Source organism: Sarcophilus harrisii, chromosome 4, assembly GCF_902635505.1.
Source record: "Sarcophilus harrisii chromosome 4, mSarHar1.11, whole genome shotgun sequence".
NCBI lineage: Eukaryota > Metazoa > Chordata > Mammalia > Dasyuromorphia > Dasyuridae > Sarcophilus > Sarcophilus harrisii.
In genome coordinates this window covers 140,778,087-140,799,437 of record NC_045429.1, presented here as the reverse complement: position 1 = coordinate 140,799,437, position 21,351 = coordinate 140,778,087, and the positions used below count along the sequence as shown (strand labels likewise).

The following is a 21,351-nucleotide window of genomic DNA, read 5'->3' as shown; positions in this document are numbered from 1 at the left end:
TCTCTCTCACTCTTGTTTCACAACTAACCCACCTTGCTTTTCTGATGGCATATTGCCAGTGCTATCTTTATGTAGTTTCTTGTTTACAGTTATTTTTGATAACATGTTTTAAGCTGATCTTATCATTATCATGCATATTTTCATTGATCTTAGGGCACCACATGATTCTAAATGTATCTTCCTATCATTTCTCATTTCTTAGTTAATGGTTATATTTTCCTATTAATATTCCAATTCAAGAAAACATGTCACTAGATTCTAAGTCTTCAAATTTGGGTAGCTTAAGAATTTTCAAAACATTATCATTTCTTTAAAGAACAGACAGATGATGTCCTGAATAGCAACTTCTGCCTGATATTTCAAGAACTCATCATTTGGCTTCATTCCTCAGCATCTGATGAGTAAGAAATTTCATAAAAATTGCCTTTTTTGTAATTCTCTCAAGTGGAGAAATTGATCCTCCAAAGTGGAAGGACACAGTGAACAGTGCCCATAATGGGAAATTTCCTTATTCCCATATAAGCAATAAAAATTTCAGTAACAATGGTAGGATTCTGTATAACTGGCAGCCATTGACTTTTGGCTGTAGAAAAGTTTGGTTATAAGTTAAAATGGAGGCAGTGCCATTGTCTTCCATTGAATAAATCCACTGATCAGCAAGATAGATTCTAAGACCAAATCAATATTTACTTTCTAGAGCAATAAATCTCAGTTTTCATGAGCCTAACTTTCCCCTAAATGATTAGCAGCAGCATAAATATACATAGCCCTTGAACATACAAGGTGGGAAATGTTTGCTTGGTCTGTTTCCAACTCCCACCTGTACTCTTGGCTCAGAGCTGTTTCCTGGCAATTCTTATTCCCATGTGTCATTTGAATGTATCATGGGATCATAGGATTAGGATAAGAATTTTCTAAGAGTCCTTTGGACACTATTTAATTCAGGAGTTATTAACAGGTTGTCTATAAAATTGTTTTTTAAAATATATTTTGAAATATAATTAGTTTCTTTTGAAGCATATGGATTTAATTTTATACATTTAAAAACAGGTTAATAGATTTCAAAGTTAAAGAAATTTATTATATAAAAATGATTTAAAGAGCCTTTAATCTAGTGCAATCAACTCATTTTATAGGTAAAGATGCCAAACTCCGGAGAGCAGTATTGAGTAGTCTAGGGTCACATAAGCAGTAGCCAGTAGAGCCAAGATTGGAAACCAGGTCTTCTGATGCCAAATTCAGTGTTCTTACCATTGTCCTGCTATAGGAAATATTATGGGGAGGAGCAACATGCATCCAGTGGGACTTCAAACTTAGCTATTTTCTCCAAAGACACAAATGGCTCTCATTTTGTTTGTGACTGCTTAGAGGTTGGAAAACAAATTTATCTTTGCATGTCAAACATCACTGGATATGATCTGCCTGATAAACACTAATAATGGATTCATAAAAATTTTAATAGATCTATTTTTTTGTGATATATAGTCTTTACCTAATTTTATTTTTATCTATTCTTTGAAAAATATATTTTCCATCAATGTATTTTTAAAGTTTGTATCTCTTTAGTCAGCTCATTTGTGACAATTATGATAAAGGATTGATGTTATGTTTATTATGATCTATTAGTTTATATAATATTATAGTCTAATTATTATAGAATTCTGCTTTCTTAGGTGCTCTATAATCTTGTGAGATTCTCTGAAGTTAATTGATAAATTGTATAGATAGAAATGGATAGACATACAGATTTCAAATATATTGTTCAACTCATTAAGAGTTCATTATTATTCTTATTCATTTAGCAAACTTTTATCAGGTACATACCATCGATAAAACACTGTGATAATTATTGAAGTAAAATAGAAAGATAAATAATAATCTCTTCCCTTAAGGAGTTCATGTTTTAGTAGGGGGAGATAAGACAAGTTCATAGATACATATAATAAAAATAGAATCTAAGTGCAGGAAGAAGGTATATTAGCTGCTATAGTATAAGTTAAGAACAATGGCAACAACAAGGAATGATCATAAGATGATTGATGTAGAGTTGGAAGTAACTTTGAGAGGCAATCGAATCCAGCTCTGCCATAGGAAGAATTGTATGTGATTTGCAATACAAGGGGACATCAAAACTTTGGCTCAATAAGCATATTATTCAAGCAAACCATTTTCATTAATACTTCAAGCAATAAAACTGTGGTGGAGCACTGTGTACCTTGGCTTCTCTTTCCATAAAAATGTAAAAAGTCTCATTAAATGGTTAAGATTTTCTATTATAAATGAAACAACTTTGACCAGGATGTGCCATCTCTTTTACTAAGTGCTTTGTTCTTGTTAATAATATCTTTGTTAAAGTTTTTATTTTGAGATGAAAACAATGAAACAGAAACCGCCACACCATAGTGAAATCTATAGATTTTTTGGGGCAGTGGTGAATTGGTAAAATTTTTAGGCCTTTGTTTAGCCATCCCTTGGGAAGTATAAATATGTTTGAATTAAAATGTCTCAAGGAATACTAAAATGATAGTAGTAGAATCAATCCCACAAACTACATAGCTAACCACCTAAAGAAATAGTATTTCTCAAAATTGGAAAACATTTCTAGGCATAGTAAATAGATTTGAAAAAAAATTGATGATGTTAATCTTAATTTGTATCAATCACAAAAGTTATTCACATTAGAACAATAGCGAGTCATCAAAACAAAACTTGATTCAGGATGTTAACAAAGATTGAATGATAACTATTTAGCATACTAAACACTTAATGTTTGTACCACACTTAACATTTCCAAGGGCTTTATAGAAAATGTACAAGTGATAACATATAGGCTCATAAATATTAGCCTTGCAAATAATTTTTGAAAATTATTAGACTCATAAAAATAGTTTTGGCCTACAAATCCACCCAAATGCAGTCTAGTTTTTGGTCCTACCTAAATGGCTAGGTTAGGTTTAAGATGAAGATATTCCATCTTTCTTGACATGGACCCATTAAAGAATGTAGAAAAAAAGAGGCATCTAATTCTTACCTAATTCTTCTTGTACCTCTCTTGATTTCATGGGATTATTGATTTACTACTGGAAGGAATCCTAAAGGACCTCTAGGTTAAACCAGTCATTTAAGGAAATTGGGATCTAGAGAATTTAGGTGGTTTGCCCAGAGTCACACAGGAGGCAGTTTGTAGTCATATGTACAAAAAGTTCCTGAACAGTGTATGCCGTTTGACTGACCACTGCTAACCCTATATTCAAAAGAAATCAAAGAAATAAGAAAAGATCCCATATATAGAAAAAAATTTATAACAGTACTTTTAATGATGACAACCTTCTCCCACCCTTGACAAAAATTGGATACTAAAGTTATGTCAATCAACTGAGGAATGGCTAAACAAGTTTCAGCTTATGAATATGATAGAATACTGTTGTGTTGTAAGAAATTCGAAAACAGGAGATTTCAAACAGGCATGGACAGAACTGATACAAATTGAATTAAGCAGAACCAGAATGATTCATATTCTTAATAGCAGTAAAACAAAATAGGAATAAAAATCTGAAGGTTTTTATGGACTGATGAAATTTGAAATGAGTAGAACTAGGATGACAGTTTATACAATACCGATAATTTGAAGACAACAGCTTTGAGAACTGAGAGAACTATGATCAGTATTTGATTCCAGATGATTGATAATGAAACATGCTTTCTGTTTCTTGATAGAGAAGTGATATATTTAGAGTGCAGAATAAGACCTAGATATTTTTGTAGGACCACCTGGGTAGTGCACTGGATAGAGTGCTGGACTTGAAGTCAGGAAAAGTCATCTTTATGAGTTCAAATCTGTCTGAGACACTTACCAGTTATATAATCCCTGGGCAAGTCACTTAACCCTGTTTGTTTCTGTTCCCCATTTATAAAATGAGCTGGAGAAAGAAGTGGCAAACAACTCCGATATCTGCCAAAGAAACCGCAAAAGGGAGTCAAGATGAGTCAAACATGACTGAACAATATTTTTATACATCCAATGAGGGAATTAACTTTTTTTTGCTTTGACTTTGCTTAATTATACATATTTGCTTCAAGGAATTTTCTTTTATTTTCTCTCTTTTAAAATTTTCAATTAGATAGGGAGAAAATATAGATTTCTTTGAATTAAATTTTTGAAAAGAGAGAGAAAAGATAGACCTCACTTCTCAGAACTGAGGTGTAATTAGTAAGTTGTAATGAGTAGTAATTAGTAAATCAGTATATTGATGTAATTCTCCAATCACATGTGTACATAGAGTCTGAGAGTGGAGGCATAAATCGAATTTTAGGCAATGGCATAAAATAATTAAGGGATGAGAAAAAAGGAGTACACTGGTTGTAAAAGGAAAGGAGAAATAGATATAATGGAGTAAATTATTTCACATCAAGTGATGCAAAAGACTGTGGTTGTGGTGATCTTCTTCTTTAAAATATAAGAATTCTCTCTGAGAGAAAGTAGGTTTCTTGGAGAGGTTTTCTGGAGGCAGCCTTAGTCTCAGTTGAAATAAATAATTACTCCAAAATCGCAGCCAGCTGATAAAAGATCTGAACTCTTTCATCACCTGGCTGTGTTTTGGAAAAGAAACACCAACATTTTGGTGCCCGAACAGGGACAAGCCCTATCTTCGAGGCAAGAGATTCATTGCATCTTCCAACTTGGTGCTGGCTGGAGGCTGAAGAATGCAGAGGCAGAAGCCAAGGACAAAGCTGCAAGATCTCTTGGAACCAAGCAGAGAGATAGGGCTTGTGGGCTTCCTCCCAGAGTGCTCCTCTCCGACCCCAGTCAATGTTCCCAAGAAAACTCTTTCAAGAAAACTCCCTCAAGTGGCTTACTGGAGCTGTATTTATGCTACTTCTCTGAAAGTGGGATTGTGGGATATCTCCCAGCATGCTCTCTGGCCCTAAAGGAGGTGTAAATTCAGATATCTCTAAACCCTGAATTCTCCCAAACATGTGAACTCCATTGAGTACTTAGATACTTATGAGCTCTCTAAAGGTATGAGCATTGTTTCCATCAGTTGTACTTAGTACCTTGTTTCAAGTTCTGGCCCAAAATATCTCCTTGTAAGATCAAATCAATCATATTGAACCATGCCAGATTAGATAATTATTGTCTCTATCAACTCCAATGTCTTAACACTTTGTAAAGATTCCAACAAAAGACCTATTGGGAGTACAGGGGAAGATGGCAAGGTGGGTGATTAGTATCACTTGAACTTTATTCTCATCTGTATTGGCTCAGAGAGGGAATAATATGCACAATTAGCTGAATATATCTAGCTTACTTGACAAGGAAATAGGAGGGGAGGAGATTAAGTAAAGGGGAGAGAAATGATAGAAGGAAATCGTAGATATATATAATGGTGTTTAGAGTGTTGGTATATTGAATGATAAACTAGTGGAATAAAGCTGATACACAAGACATAATAGTTAATGAGCACAGTATAACCTAGTGTTTGTCAAACCTAGAGATCACAGCTTTTGGAATAAGAACTCACTATGTGATAAAAACTGGTGGAAAACTAGAAAATGTTAGAAACTAGATATAGATTAACATCTCATATTGCTTTCCAAATTAAGGCCAAAATGGGTACATGATATATACTTAAAAAGTGACAACATAAGCAAATAAGAAGAGAAAGGAATAATCTATATGTTAGATCTATGGGGAAGGGAAAAATTCATGACCAAACAAGAGATAAGGAACATTAAAAATGTAAAATACATAATTTTGATTATATTAAAATTAAAAGCTTTTATACAAAGAAAACCAGTGTAACCCAAAACAGAAGAAAATCAATTAGAAGGAAAACCGAAAGTTGGGAAACAATCTTTATAATTATTATCTCTAATAAAGGCCTCATTTCTCAAATATGTAGAAAACTGAGTCAAATTTATAAGAATACAAGTCATTTTACAATTAATAAATGGTCAAAATATTTGAAAATATAATTTTAGATAAAGAAATAAGAGATTTATAGGTATATGAAGATGTTTCCTAAATTGCTTTTGATTAGAAAAATGCAAATTAAAACATCTTTGTGGTAATAACATCAGATTGACTAATATGACAAAAAGGAAAAATGACAAATATTTGAGAGGAATGCATTGTTGTTACAGTTGTGAACTGATTCAAGCATTGCAGAGAACAATTTGAAACTATGCCCAAAGGGCAACCAAGCTGTGCAAATTCTTTGATCCAGAAATATTACTGCTCAATACATATTCCAAAGAGATCATAAAAATGAGAAAAGGACTTACATGTACAAAAATATATATAGCAGTCATTTTCATGGTGGCAGAATATTGGAAATTGATATATTGCCTATCACTTGGGGAATGGTTGAATAAGCTATGACATATGAATGTAATGGATACTATTTTGTAATAAGAAATGATGAACAGATTTCAAAAATATCTGAAAAGACTTATATGAACTGATGCTGAATAAAGTGATCAGGAACAGGAAAACATTGTATACAATATCACCAACATTGTGTGATGGTAACTCTGAATGACTCAGCTATTCTCAGCAATACAATGATCCAAGACAAACACAAAAGATTCATGAAAGTGCTATAGATATCCAGATAAAGAGCTTATGGATTCTGGATACAGATTGAAACTTTTTTTCATTTACTTTATTTTTTTTTGTTTTTTTCCTTTTTATCTATTTCATCTTTCACAATTGTGACTAATATGGAATCTTGTTTACATGATAGAATATATATATATATATATATATATATATATACCATTTTAGAAGCTGAGGGGAGAAGAGGGAGAGAGGAAGGGAAGGAGAAAAACTTGGAACTCAATATCTTTTTTAAATGAGTGCTAAAAATTGTCTTGGTATGCAGTTGGGGAAAATAGCATTAAATATTGAACAAAAAAAAGTGAATAGAGCAAAAGCAGATGTTATATATGCAATTCAATAAAAAATTATTGAGAAACTATTATATAGAAGGAATTCTGAAATAAAAATACAAAACTGAAAAAAATAGAAGGGAAGATAGTGCAGATGTGGACAATAGCATGTACTTTCAGATTGTGTGTGTTTTTAGTTTTGCTTAACTTTTTCTTGCTTATAAGAGACCTTTTGTAGAATGGAGGTAATTGGTAAATTTTTGTAATGTAAAAATACAAAATACATCAATAAAACAAATAATAACAAAAAAGTAAATAGAAGGGTTTGGATTTCAAGTCAAGTTTTCCAGTTCCAGGATTAATTTAAGGTAGTAGCTTTCCACTGTATCTTATTGTCTCCTTTAGTTCCTAGATCTAAAGGCCTAAAGAATGACAAACATGTTCCCTGGGTAAGAAGAGGGAGAATGTAAGATTTCAGAGTACTTATTACTTACTGGCTCTTTCTTGTATTTTATTGCAAGAAACAAATGGTTGTTAATGGGGTATGGAGTTTAAAGAGTTTGTCTTAATGGTATGACTCAATTATTTGATTTTAATGAATTTTTTTCCTTGATGGTTTATCAGTTCTCCATTTTCATAGATGTTAAAAGAAAAACCATACACAGCTTTATGACAAAAGCATTGTATTATCCTGCTGTGGGTTGGACTTTTGTTAACTTTAGAAAATTAATTCACTTGCACCGAACCCAATCATTGTCCATGTTAAACAAGATCATTCAGGAATTTCACTTTAGTCCTATAAAGATATATATCTAAAAAGGGTTGGCTCTTTTTATGGCCAACTTAAACAAGAGGCTCAGCCAATATTTCTCTTGCCTAATTCAGGGCTCCCATCTTTTAGCTTGCAAAATGCAGACCATTTGGGAAGAAGTTTTCTTTTTGCCCCCCCCATACATAGTTACAGCTAAGCATTTTAAAATATTACTATATAGTTATTACATCTCACTAGGACCTAACTGTTCTTTTTCTAAATTGTAGCCTTTATGAAAAAAAAGTGAAGTATTTGGGATTTGATGCATAATGAAATGCACTGTGTAATAGCTAACTGTCTGAACACAAAAATAGTGTATTTTAGGTGTGGATAGAATAATTACACAACTCTTTTTTGCTCACTCAGAATTGGAATTTGGCCAAATAGAATTAGTTTCTGGTTCTATCACTTCCTTAATCTGTCCCCATTAATAAGGACAATTCTAAAAATAATCCTGTTGCCTGTATGTTTGAGGCAGTGTGTGGTCTATCACCACGGTTACACATTTATAATTCAGCTGACTCTTTGGTTCCTATTCTGCGACAAAAGAATGCAGATGTTAATTTGATCTGAAGCCTGTTTATACACTATATTTTATAATGTATATCTAAGGATAGAGGATTGAATTTTATGAGACTAGGATTTCTGTCAAGTTCCCACTCTACCCTGCTCTAATTGGGTCTGACCCCAGAGTTGAATAAAGAACAAAGAGTTCTGAAACTAAAGTATTTTGTGGCATGTCATATCTTGCCCTCAGTAAATTGGAAAATTTATAACTTTATCCAGTAAGTTTGTGTTTGATAGTGCAACTCATCTCTTAAATTCTTCATAAATGGAAAACACATTAAAAAATCCCCTGATCACAAATCCAAAACACTTTCCCAAGAATTCAGTTTTAACCCAAACGAATTTCTTTTTAGTATACGGATGAGGCCATGTTCATCACTGATCTTTAATGCCTACTCTTTAGCAGGTCTAAGTAAGCCTCTTCTGCATAAAGAAAGATAGAAAGTAGCCCATAATATTAAAGCAATTTGTTCAAGATTAAAAAGGGAGTTAGTAATATTACTGGGATTAGCATGCACAGTCACTAATTCCTTAATTTCTCATTTGGTATTGTATTTGGTGACTATCCAGATCTGTGACTGGATCCTTTATTTTTTTTTTTTATTAGTGTTTTATTTTTCCAAATACATGTAAAGATAGCCTTCAACATTAACTTTGCAGAACCTTGTGTTCCAAATTTTTCTCCCTTCTTCTCTCCTCCCCCTTCTCCAAGACACCAAACAATCTGATATAGGTTAAACATGTGCAATTCTTCTTCTTCTTTTTTAAATTATTGCTTTTTATTGACAGAACATATGCATGGGTAATTTTTCAACAGTGTCTATTGCACTCACTTCTGTTCCAACTTTTCCCTTACCTCCCTCCACCTCCTACCCTAGATGGCAGGCAGTCTCATACATGTTAAACATATTAAAGTATATCTTAGATACAATATGTGTGTGCAGATCCGTACATTTCTCTTGTTGCAAGAAAAATTGGATTCAGAAGGTAAAAATAACCTGGGGGGAAAAAAAACAAAAATGCAACAAGTCCACATTCATTTCCCAGTGTTCCTTCTTTGGGTGTAGCTGATTCTGTCCATCATTGATCAATTGGAACTGAATTGGATCTTCTCTTTGTCAAAGATATCCACTTCCATCAGAATACATCCTCATACAGTATTGTTGTTGAATAATGATCTCCTGATTCTGCTCATTTCACTCAGCATCAGTTCATGTAAATCTCTCCAAGCCTCTCAGTATTCATTTTGCTGGTCATTTCTTACAGAACAATAATATTCCATAAGATTCATATACCACAATTTTCCCAACCATTCTCCAATTGATGGGCATCTACTCAGTTTCCAGTTTCTGGCCACTACAAAGAGGGCTGCACTAACATTCTTGCACATACAGGTCCCTTTCCCTTCTTTAATATCTCTTTGGGATATAAGCCCAGTAGTAACACTGCTGGATAAAAGGGTATGCACAGTTTGATAACTTTTTGAAAATAGTTCCAAATTGCTCTCTAGAATGGTTGGATGTATTCACAATTCCACCAACAATATATCAGTGTCCCCTTTTTCCCACATCCCCTCCAACATTTGTCATTATCTTTTCCTATCACCTTAGCCAATCTGACAGCTGTATAGTGGTATCTCAGAGTTGTCTTAATTTGCATTTCTCTGATCAATAGTGATTTGGAACATCCTTTCATATGAGTAGTAATAGTTTCAATTTCATCATCTGAAATTTGTCTGTTCATATTCTTTGATCATTTATCAATTGGAGAATGGCTTGATTTCTTTTAAATTAGAGTCAATTCTCTATATGTTTTGGAAATAAGAACCTTTATCAGAACCTTTAACTGTAAAAATGGTTCCTCAGTTTATTGCTTCCCTTCTAATCTTGCTTTCATTAGTTTTGTTTGTACAAAAGCTTTTTAACTTGATACAATCAGAATTTTCTTTTTTGTGATCAATAATGATCTCTAGTTCTTCTTTGGTCACAAATTCCTTTCTCCTCCACAAGTCTAAGAGATAAACTATCCTATGTTCCTCTAACTTATTTATAATCTTGTTCTTTATGCCTAAATCATAAACCCATTTTGATGTTATCTTGGTGTATGGTATTAAGTATGGGTCCATGCCTAATTTCTGCCATACTAATTTCCAGTTTTCCCAGCAGTTATTGTCAAATAGTGAATTCTTATCCCAAAAATTGGAATCTTTGGGTTTGTCAAACACTAGATTGCTATAGGTATTGACTATTTTGTCCTGTGAACCTAACCTATTCCCCTGATCAACTAGACTATTTCTTAGCCAATACCAAATGGTTTTGGTGATCACTGCTTTATAATATAGTTTTAGATCAGGTATAGCTAGGCCGCCTTCATTTGATTTTTTTTTCATTAGTTCCCTTGAAATTCTTAACCTTTTGTTCTTCCATATGAATTTTGTTGTTGTTTTTTCTAGGTCATTAAGAGAGTTTCTTGGGAGTCTGACTAGTATAGCACTAAATAAATAGATTAGTTTAGGTAGTATTGTCATCTTTATTATATCTGCTCGCCCTATTCAAGAGCACTTAATATTTTTCCATTTGGTTAGATCTGACTTTATTTGTGTGGAGAGTGTTTTGTAATTTTACTCATATAGTTCCTGATTTTCCCTTGGCAGATAGATCCCCAAATATTTTATGCTATCATCAGTTACTTTAAATGGAATTTCTCTTTGTAATTCCAATTGTTGGATTTTGTTAGTGATAGATAAGAATGCTGATGACTTATTGGGCTTATTTTGTATTCTACAACTTTGCTAAAGGTGTGGATTGTTTCTAATAGGTTGTTAGTAGAATCTCTGGGGTTCTCTAAGTATACCATCATATCATCAGCAAAGACTGATTTGGTTTCCTCATTACCTACTGTAATTCCTTTAATCTCTTTCTCAACTCTTATTACTGAAGCTATCATTTCTAATACATTATTGAATAGTAATGATGATAGTGGGCAACCTTGCTTCACTCCTGACCTTATTGGGAATGGTTCCAGTTTATCCCCATTACATATGATGCTTACTGATGATTTTAAATAGATGCTACTGATTATTTTAAGGAAAAGTCCATTTATTTATATACTCTTAAGTGTTTTCAATAGGAATGGATGTTGGATTTTATCAAATGCTTTTTCTGCATCTATTGAGATGATCATATGTTTTTTGGTTAATTTGGTTATTGATATGGTCAATTATAGTAATAGTTTTCTAATATTGAACCAGCCTTGCATTCCATATAAATTCTACTTGGTCATGGTATATTATCCTGGGGATGATTTTCTGTAGTATTTTTGCTAATATTTTATTTAAAATTTAAGCATCAATGTTCATTAGGGAGATTGGTCTATAATTTTCTTTCTTTGTTTTCAACCTACCTGGTTTAGGTATCATTATCATGTCTGTGTCATAAAAGGAATTTGATAGGACTCCTTCATTCCCTATTTTTTTCAAATAGTTTATATAGCATTGGGGTTAATTTTTCTTTAAATGTTTGGTAGAATTCACGAGTAAATCCATCTGGTTCTGGGGATTTTTTCTTAGGGAGTTGATTAATAGCTTGTTCTATTTCCTTTTCTGAAATGGGAATATTTAAGCAATTTACTTCCTCTTCTGTTAAGCTGGGAAGTCTGTATTTTTGAAGGTAGTCATTTATTTCACTTAGGTTATCAAATTTTTTGGCATAAAGTTGGGCAAAGTAACTCCTTATTATTGTTCTAATTTCCTCTTCATTGGTGGAAAGTTCTCCCTTTTCATTTTTAAGACTAACAATTTGATTTTCCTCTTTCCCTTGTCTAATCAGATTTACCAAAGGTTTATCTATTTTATTGTTTTTTTTTCATAAAACCAACTCTTAGTTTTATTTATTAATTCAATAGTGTTTTTACTTTCAATATTATTAATTTCTCCTTTACATTTTAGAATTTCATGTATAGTATTTGATTGGAGGGTTTTAATTTGGCCTTTTCTTAGCTTTTTAAGTTGCAAGCCCAATTCATTGATCTTCTCTTTCTCTATTTTATTCAAGTAAGCCTCTAAAGACATAAAATTTTCCCTTATTATTGCTTTGGCTGCATCCCACAAATTTTGGCATGATGTCTAATTGTTGTCATTTTCTTGGGTGAAATTACTAATTCTGTCTATGATTTGCTGTTTCACCCAATCATTCTTTAAGATGAGAGTATTTAGTTTCCATTTTAGTCTATTTACCCCTAGCTTTTTGTTGAATGTAGTTTTTATTGCATCGTGATCTGTAAAGAATGCATTTACTATTTCTGCCTTCCTGCATTTAATTTTGAGGTCTTTATGTCTTAATATATGGTCAATTTTCTACTCCTTTCTGTCTCCATTCAGTTTTCTCCAAATCATACCTAATTTTTCTAATATTCCATTTACCTCTTTAATTTCTTTCTTATTTATTTTGTTATTTGATTTATCTAATTCTGAAAGTGCAAGGTTGAGATCTTCTACTATTATAGTTTTGCTGTCTATTTCGTCTTGCAACTCTCTTACCTTCTCCTTTAGGAAGTTAGATGCTATACCATTTGGTGCATATATATTTAGTATTGATATTGCTTTATTGTCTATGCTACCCTTTAGCAAGATATAGTTTCCTTCCTTATCTCTTTTAATTAGATCAATTTTTGCTTTTGCTTGAGCTGAGATAAGGATGGCTACCTCTGCTTTTTTTACTTCACCTGAACCATATTAGATTCTGCTCCAGCCTTTTTCCTTTACTCTGTGTATATCTCCTTGCTTTAAATGTGTTTCCTGTAAACAACATATTGTAGGGTTTTGGCTTTTGATCCAGTCTGCTGTCTGCCTCCACTTTATGGGAGAGTTCATCCTATTCACATTTATGGTTAAAAACTACTGATTCTACATCCAGCCATTCTGGAGAACAATTTGGAACTATGCTCAAAAAGCTATCAAACTGTGCATATCCTTTGAACCAGCAGTGTTACTACTGGGCTTATATCCCAAAGAGATTTTAAAGAAGGGAAAGGGACCTGTATGTGCAAGAATGTTTGTGGCAGCCCTCTTTGTAGTGACCAGAAAATGGAAACTGAGTGGATACCCATCAATTGGAGAATGGCTGAATAAATTGTGGTATATGAATATTCTGGAATATTATTGTTTGGTAAGAAATGACCAGCAGTATAATTTCAGAAAGGCCTGGAGAGACTTACATGAACTGATGCTGAGTGAAATGAGCAGGACCAGAAGATCATTATATACTTCATCAAAAATACTACATGATGATCAGTTCTGATGGACGTGGTCCTTCAACAATGAGATGAACCAAATCAATTCCAATAGAGCAGTAATTAAGTAAACCAGCTACATCCAGGGAAAGAACTCTGGGAGATGACTATGAACCACTACATAGAATTCCCAGTCCCTCTGTTTTTGTCTGCCTGCATTTTTGATTTCCTTCATAGGCTAACTGTACACTATTTCAAAGTCCGACTATTTTTATACATCAAAATAACTGTTTGGACATGTATACATATATTCTATTTAACTTACACTTTAACATATTTAACATGTATTGATCAACCTGCCATCTAGGGGAAGGGGTGGGGGGAAGGAGGGAAAAAGTTGGAACAAAAGGATTTGCAACTGTCAATGCTGAAAAATTACCTATGCATATATCTTGTAAATAAAAAGCTATAATAAAAAAATTGTAAAAACCCCTACTGATTCTGTATTTCCTGCCATCTTATTATCCCCAGATTATGCTTTTCTTTTTCTTACCCTCACCCCATTCCCCCCTTCCCTAGTATTAAACTTATGGCCACCACTTGCCTCATGCAGCTTTCCGTCTTTAGAATGCCTCCCAACCCCATTTAAATTGTTTAAATTGAACTGATTCAGTTCTTAGAAATCATATTCTTTGTCTTCTCTTGCTTTGAACAGGGCATAATGACTACATGTGTCCTGCGACTAACCAGTGCACCATTGACAAGAACAGAAGAAAGAGTTGCCAAGCCTGTCGACTGCGAAAGTGCTATGAAGTGGGCATGATGAAAGGTGGTAGGTACCACCTGACGAGGACCACATAATATATATTTTATTACCATATCATTTTGTGTTTTTGTCAGAGGTGTCAGCAAGATGAATTTTAGCCATCATTCTTTTAATTCAGTTTTCAGCGAGAGCTTTATTATTAAAAAGTACTGGCCATCTAAGTGGCTCAGTGGATAGATCACTAGCCCTGAAGTCAGAAGAACTGAGTTCAAATCTGGTCTCAGACATTTAACATTGCTTAGCTATGCGATCCCTGGGCAAGTCATTTAACCCCAATTGCCTCAGCAAAAAAATTACCATAATATATCCCCCCAATAGATATTGATATATGTATGTTCATACATATATATGAAAGTGTATCTTACATTCTTTATATGATTATTTCAGATTCCCTCAATGTGCTTTAAGACAAAAAATGCATAGAAAACACATTGCAAAAGGAAAAGACCATTTAAAAAATAATATTAAAAATTATCTTTCTGTTACTATCTGCTATTGTTTGAAGCTAGGAAACTATTCCTAAAATGCCTTGTAATTCTCAAAATCAAATCTTGCAAGTGTGAAAATAAGATACTTATACCTTAGGAGAATATGGATGTTTAATGAAATGATTGGAAATCATTCTGTCAGTCAAACCATGTTCATTCTCACAATTCCTAAACTAGTATGAGGCATAAAATACCCATTAAAATAGAATGTTCTCAAGTTACCTAGGATCCTAAATATATTCTTCAAATCTGCTATTACACTATCTTCTAATTCTTTGTAACTTCCCTACAAAGCCTAGCCAAATGCTCGGCTCACAGTAGGCAGTGAACAATTGTTGTGTGATTAGGTGCACACAGTTAGTGAGGGATGAAGTTGGAACTAGCAGAAGTCACAGTATATCTGTGAGGACAAATATACAATTAACATTAATATACACAGATGCAGAGGAAGCTCAATGAAGTGGGCCTCAGAACCATGCAGATCTGGGTTCAGGTCCTAGGTTCAGGTCCTACCACTGACATACTATCCTTAGGCAAATCATTGAATTTCTCAGTGATATAAACATTTCTCCAAGATTATTAATTGCAGAATCTTCACGAGAAATGAGTTTCCTATGACAATAAAATCACAGGAATAATCCCTAAGTGCTAGATACAGTTAGATACAATATTTATAGAACATTCAGAACAGGAATAGGAATTTGTTCTAATAGGAAAAAGGGTCCTAATGAAAGTATGAAATTGTGGTTTTAAAAAAGAGTAATGTGCAAAACATGCTTGAGCTTCTAATTTGACAAATAAGAGGTAGCTGGCTGCTTAAAACATTCAGAGTACTTGAACAAAGGAAGAAGGAGAGGGAAAAAGAATCAAGTGTGGGAATCAGAGAAAAGATAAAGCTGGCTAGGACTGAAGATGTGGACTGATGTAGTAACAGTGAGAAAATCTTCTACTTGTGGTCAACACTGGGGCCCTATAGCTAGTTACTAAATGCAATATTTGAAGTAAATTTCCCATCATGCATAGATGGATTGTTTGATTTACACATTGGGTGAACTATGATTAAATGTCGAGTATATAAAAAAGCAGTTTAATTCAAAGAGTAATTAATTCCAAGAATTTTACTGCTGTATTCAGAAAATGACACTTTGAGTCATAAACAGATTAAATATTTAAGGAATTCATCTCTCTCTGAGCTGTTAGAGAATTAGTAAGACTTAATTAAACTCAAAAAAAGCTACTTAAGGTAACTTGATATGTGACAAGAATTTAACAGTGAAAGAGATAAAATTTGAAACAGTAAAAGTCAAAGTCAAATTGCTTTGGTTTCTGAGATCCTAGTTTCAAAATGTCTGTTTAAATTCCCCAGATTCCCTCAGAAAGCCAAAAGTGTCCACTTGTTGAGTCTGAAATAAGTTTTTTTATATGAGGAGGCCCAAATAAGAGTGATGTACTCATATGCAGTCTCACCTTCACAAAAAATACTTTTGCTTTTCTGAAATAGTCAGTCTCTCTTTCTCTCTCTCTCTCTCTCTCTCTCTCTCTCTCTCTCTCTCTCTGTATTATCTTGTTTCAATTAAACACATCTTCTAAATCTAAGTGGAATAAAAACCATCACCACATTTAAAGAAAATAAAAATACATATATACAGCTTCAATGATTGTTTCTCTTCCACACATCTATATTAAATGATATCCCCAAAGACTTAATGCACTCTACACTGTAATAACTTAGATTTTGGGTATACCCTGTATATATGTACATCAATACGACAGCTAAATGATATATTGTAGAGAGAGATGGTCCTTGGTATCAGGAACATAAGTTCAAATATAATCTCAGATATTTACGAATTGTGTGATCCTGGGTGAATCATTTAACATGTATGGTTCAGTTTCTTTATCTATGAAATGGAGTAATAATAGCACTTACCTTCCAGGGTTGTTGAGAGGATCAAATGAAATAATATTTGTAGAGGCCTTTGAAAAGCTTAAAGTACTATATGAATACTAAACATTTATTAAATTTATTTTCATTTATTAGCATTTTCTATCTTCCTTCTCCTCTTCTGCTATCTCTTAAAATAAGGAAAAAATAAAAAAGGTAATAAAACAACTCATTAAAACTAAAATATCAGCCTAGTCCAAAGTTACATGTACTTACTATTGCATACCAATAATTGCCCACCTCTTCAAAAGAAATAGGGGAACAGACTGAGACATTCTCTCCTATCTCTTAGTTGAAGTCAACCTTAGGCAGTATAATTTTATACCAATCATTTTCAATTTTAGATCTTGTTGTTCTTTCTATACATATTGTTATGATCATTGCGTGCATACACATACACACACATGCACATTCCCTTTCCCCTGTCTTTCCCCCGCCATTTACTTTTCATCAGATCTTATAGTACTAATTATATTTATTGTTTCTTATAGTAATGTCTGTGATGGTACGTATTTAACAACCAGCTGTCCAAAAAAAAGTGCATCACACACTTTTAAATTTAATCTGCATTATTAACATTCTCTCTAACACTTTTAAATCTAGACAATTTCACAAACAATAATTCAGGTCCTCATCTGTAGAGTTTTCAGATTCCAGTGTTAAATGTTCATTGTATGTTCAACATTTGGTTCTTCTGAGCTAATATTTAGAGCTGACTCCAATACTCCTTTATCACAGTGCAATAACATTCAATTGCATTCATGTGCCATAGTTTGTTTAACCATCTCTCAATTGCTAGTTTTTAAAAAATCTTTCTTAATGCTTTGTTCTGAGTTTTTTTGTTAATACAAAGAGTGTTGCTATATATATTTGGTACACATGTATATTTAGATGACTCAAAAAGCATGATGCAACTCAAAATTAGTTGTGAAGTAGAATTATGATAGCATGGATTTTGATGACAATTTAAAGTATAGCTAGGCTTCTCATAAATACTTTCTCCCTTTTTGGTTAAAAATTATTAAAGGGTTCTTACTGTGGTAGAACAACACTGAATTAAATCATAGGACCCTAACTCAAATCCCACTTCTACGACTGACTGTCTGTAAGACTTTGGACTAGTGATACTATCATTTTATTTGGCAAATATTACCTTTTATACTATCAAGATTAAATCTGAGGGGTATTTTGTTTATATGAAGAAAGAATGTTTAAATTGGAATAAATGAAAAATAATTATATACATACACATATGCATTCCCTTCCATGTGCCTATTTATAAGAGTTTAGTTTATTTCTTTTAGAATTTGTCTATACATTTAATAACTATTGTTTTATATTTGTTGTCAACAATATTGGAATATCAAGTCCTTGAGAGAAGATACTTTCATTTTTTAATAATATTTTATTTTTCCAAATACATACATTTGCCTTTACAAAAGCTTGTATCCCAAATTTCTCTCTCTCTCACCTCCCCTCCCCACCAAGAAACCAATCTGATGTAGATTTAACATGTGCAATTTTCCTAAACATATTTCCATATTCATCATGTTGTGGAAGAAATATCAGAACAAAAGAGAAAAAAATGAGAAAGAGAAGAAAACAAGAAAACAAACAAAAAAGAGACAAAAATACTATGATTTGATCCACATTCAGCTTCCATAGATCTCTCTCTGGAGGTGGATGGCTCTTTCCATCACAAGTCTATTGGAATTACCTGGAATCATCTCATTGCTGAAAAGAGCCAAGTCCATTACCACTGATCTTTATACAATCTTATTGCTCCTCTGAATAATATTATCTTAATTCTGAAGCTCACTTCACCTAGTATCAGTTCATGTTAAGTCTTTCCAGGCTTTTCTGAAATCAGATTTTTCATCATTTCATATAGAGCAATAAAATTCCATTACATATATGTACTATATTTTATTCAGCCTTTCCCCAACTTTTGGGCATCCATTCAATTACCAGTTTCTTGCCACTACAAAAAGGACTATTATAACCATTTTTACACATGTGGGTCCTTTCCCCTCTTTTATGATCTCTTTGGGATACAGATCCAGTAGAGACGCTGCTGGATCAAAGGGTATGCACTGTTTAATAACTCTTTGGGCATAGTTCCAAATTGGAGAGCAGGTATTTTCAGATTTTGTATTTGTATCCACAATCTTAGCCCAGATTTAAAGAACTCAAAAATCCCAAGCACAGCAATTAGAAAGTTTTTCCTCCCCTGGGCCACTGTTCCTGCTTTCAGAAGCGTCATACATTTTTTAATCCTCCCAGCATCCAAGGAGGCAACTCCTCACCAAAACCCACCAAGAAACAGGGAAATAATTCTAGTTGAATTGGCAAGGTGGCTGATTGGAAATATAGTAAGTTGTATAATCAAGAAGAGGCATAGTACCATCACCACCTTTCCTAAGGACCTAAGGAGACTCTCCATCTAGAAGCTAACAATCTCTGGAATAAAAATACATATATCTCCTCAGAAACTTCTTTTGCCTATCCTATAGACCCCATATCCTCAACAGCATAGCTACTGAAAACTTGAAAGAAATCTTGCCACAAAAATTTTTGGCATTATCTAATGGTCCAATGCTAGAGATTTGGACACTAATTACCCTTACCTGAGCCGCTGACCAAGGTGCTGCTGACAAGGAAAGTTGGAGGGGGTATCTGATGCTATAGGGACAGTGATGCTGGAATGAGTGTCTAATTATTGTAGTCCTTCAATAAATTGCTATATGATGAAGATAACCACTGATTGGAATGACCACTTTTGTTGGTTAGAAGTTGTAATGACAGGTAGAACTACTCTTTTGGTAACCCTTCTTCAAGTTGTTTAGTGGCAACAACAGCTCAGAGAAGCTTCCTATTTCTTGGAATGATCAGGTGATCTAGCAGCAAAGATGTGAGAGCCAGAGCCTTGGTATTTATAAATCTTCTTTGCCTGGTCCTCCCTGAGCAGAAAAAGCACCTGAGATACTAACATTCTGTTTTCATTTTTGTGTTTAGCATCTAATAATTTATAGTTTTAAGATAAGAAGTAATACTTAAATATATGAACAAAACCAGATAATGTGGAATTCATTTAGCTTATAATTCATGAGTTCAATATTTCCTTATATCACTACTTTGGAAACTGACAATGCTTAATCTCAATCTTATCTGCTAGTACATTGCTGACATATATAAAATGTGTTTATTTTACCTTTCCAAACTGCATTATACTTATGTAGCCATAGAAATGATGTGACAGGTCATGGGGAAATAGTAAAAAACAATAGTTTGGGAACCAAGACAGAAAGAGCTAGATTGTAAGTCAAAGAACAGTTGAATTGAGAATAAAAAAGTTTGGGTTGTTTGATTGGATGCCATTGGATTCTCTGGTGTTTCCTGCCTATTTATTCCTAGTTCTGAGGATAATTGGAAGAATATTATTAATCCATTTTTTTGAGATACTAATGAGAGGTCTATCAAAGATACTATAATACTTAAGTGAACTTATGATTCTTTTATGTGAGTTCTTTCACCAACAATGTAGATTGTATTCCATCCAAACCTGATACCTGCCTATCTTGTGCACCTTGCTCATGTCCTCTTAAAACCACTCTGGGGCTGCTCAATGTATTGGAGTTGAGAGTTCTTCACATTTTGGTATTACATAGATATCAATGGAGCATATTGGCTGTCTACTATTTTATTTCTTTGTTGCCACCTGACAATCTCATATTCTTTTTTAGTCATGCCTTTTTCTGATGACATAATTAATACCATTTCTCTTGCTTAATTATTCATTTGTGATATGTTTCAGCTCATCTCATTCCCACCTCCCTTCCACTTTGATTTTCTAATGACTTTTGTCTGATCTTCAACAAGTCTTCAGGCATTATAGCATTTCATGACTTAGTCTTCTAACTTCACTAGAAGAAAGACTATCAGTGTGAAAAAGAAAGCTTTTGTTTCAGGAAGATTGAGAAGAGCTATCCGCTTTCTCAAAGGCAACCCAGCTTGCTTTCATGTTTCTGTTCAATTCTGAGCCTCCTGTTTATTCTTTTCTTGGAGTATTTGTCTAAGAGATATGAATTGATGGATGAGTTCTATAAGATTTCATCTTATATTTCATTGATTAGACAGTACAATAATTAATCAAAAGAATTATTAATGAGGTCTATCCATTGATACATAGAACATGTACATTGTTCTCATTAAAACAGTTATTTGTCAAGGGTAATATTAGAATTGGATAGCGATACTTAGCTTACAAATAGTGTAAGGTTACCTTCTGAGAGTAGTCTGGACTTTTTTTCATAGTCTAGGCAGTAAGATATGCTTTGGTGTACTCCCGTCTTCAACATAATGTCTACCAATTCTTTTTTATTTACCTGGTTTCTCTTATTTATTCACTTTAAGCAACTTTATCCTGTACATTTCAAACAGTTTTTTTTTAATTTTTGTAGTAACTTGCTTTTCCTTGAATTAATTTCTCCATTTGGGTCCTCTGGATTTGTTAGTCAGGATTCCCATGTGGCTTTCAGACATCTGGGTGGTTGAAACAAGAAAGTTGCTGGAAAAACTAGAAGGCAGATTGGTG

The 21,351-nt window shown here is 33.3% G+C and overlaps 1 protein-coding gene across 3 annotated transcripts in view; it reads left to right on the top strand.

Moving 5' to 3' along the window:
* Window positions 1–21,351, top strand: part of ESR1 (estrogen receptor 1) — a 345,878-nt gene that overhangs the window by 72,251 nt on the left and 252,276 nt on the right. For all 3 annotated transcript variants that reach the window (XM_031937618.1, XM_023503274.2, XM_031937617.1), the window contains exon 4: window positions 14,214–14,330. In XM_031937618.1, the coding sequence (XP_031793478.1) occupies window positions 14,214–14,330 (117 nt within the window). The remainder of the gene's footprint in view (window positions 1–14,213; window positions 14,331–21,351) is intronic.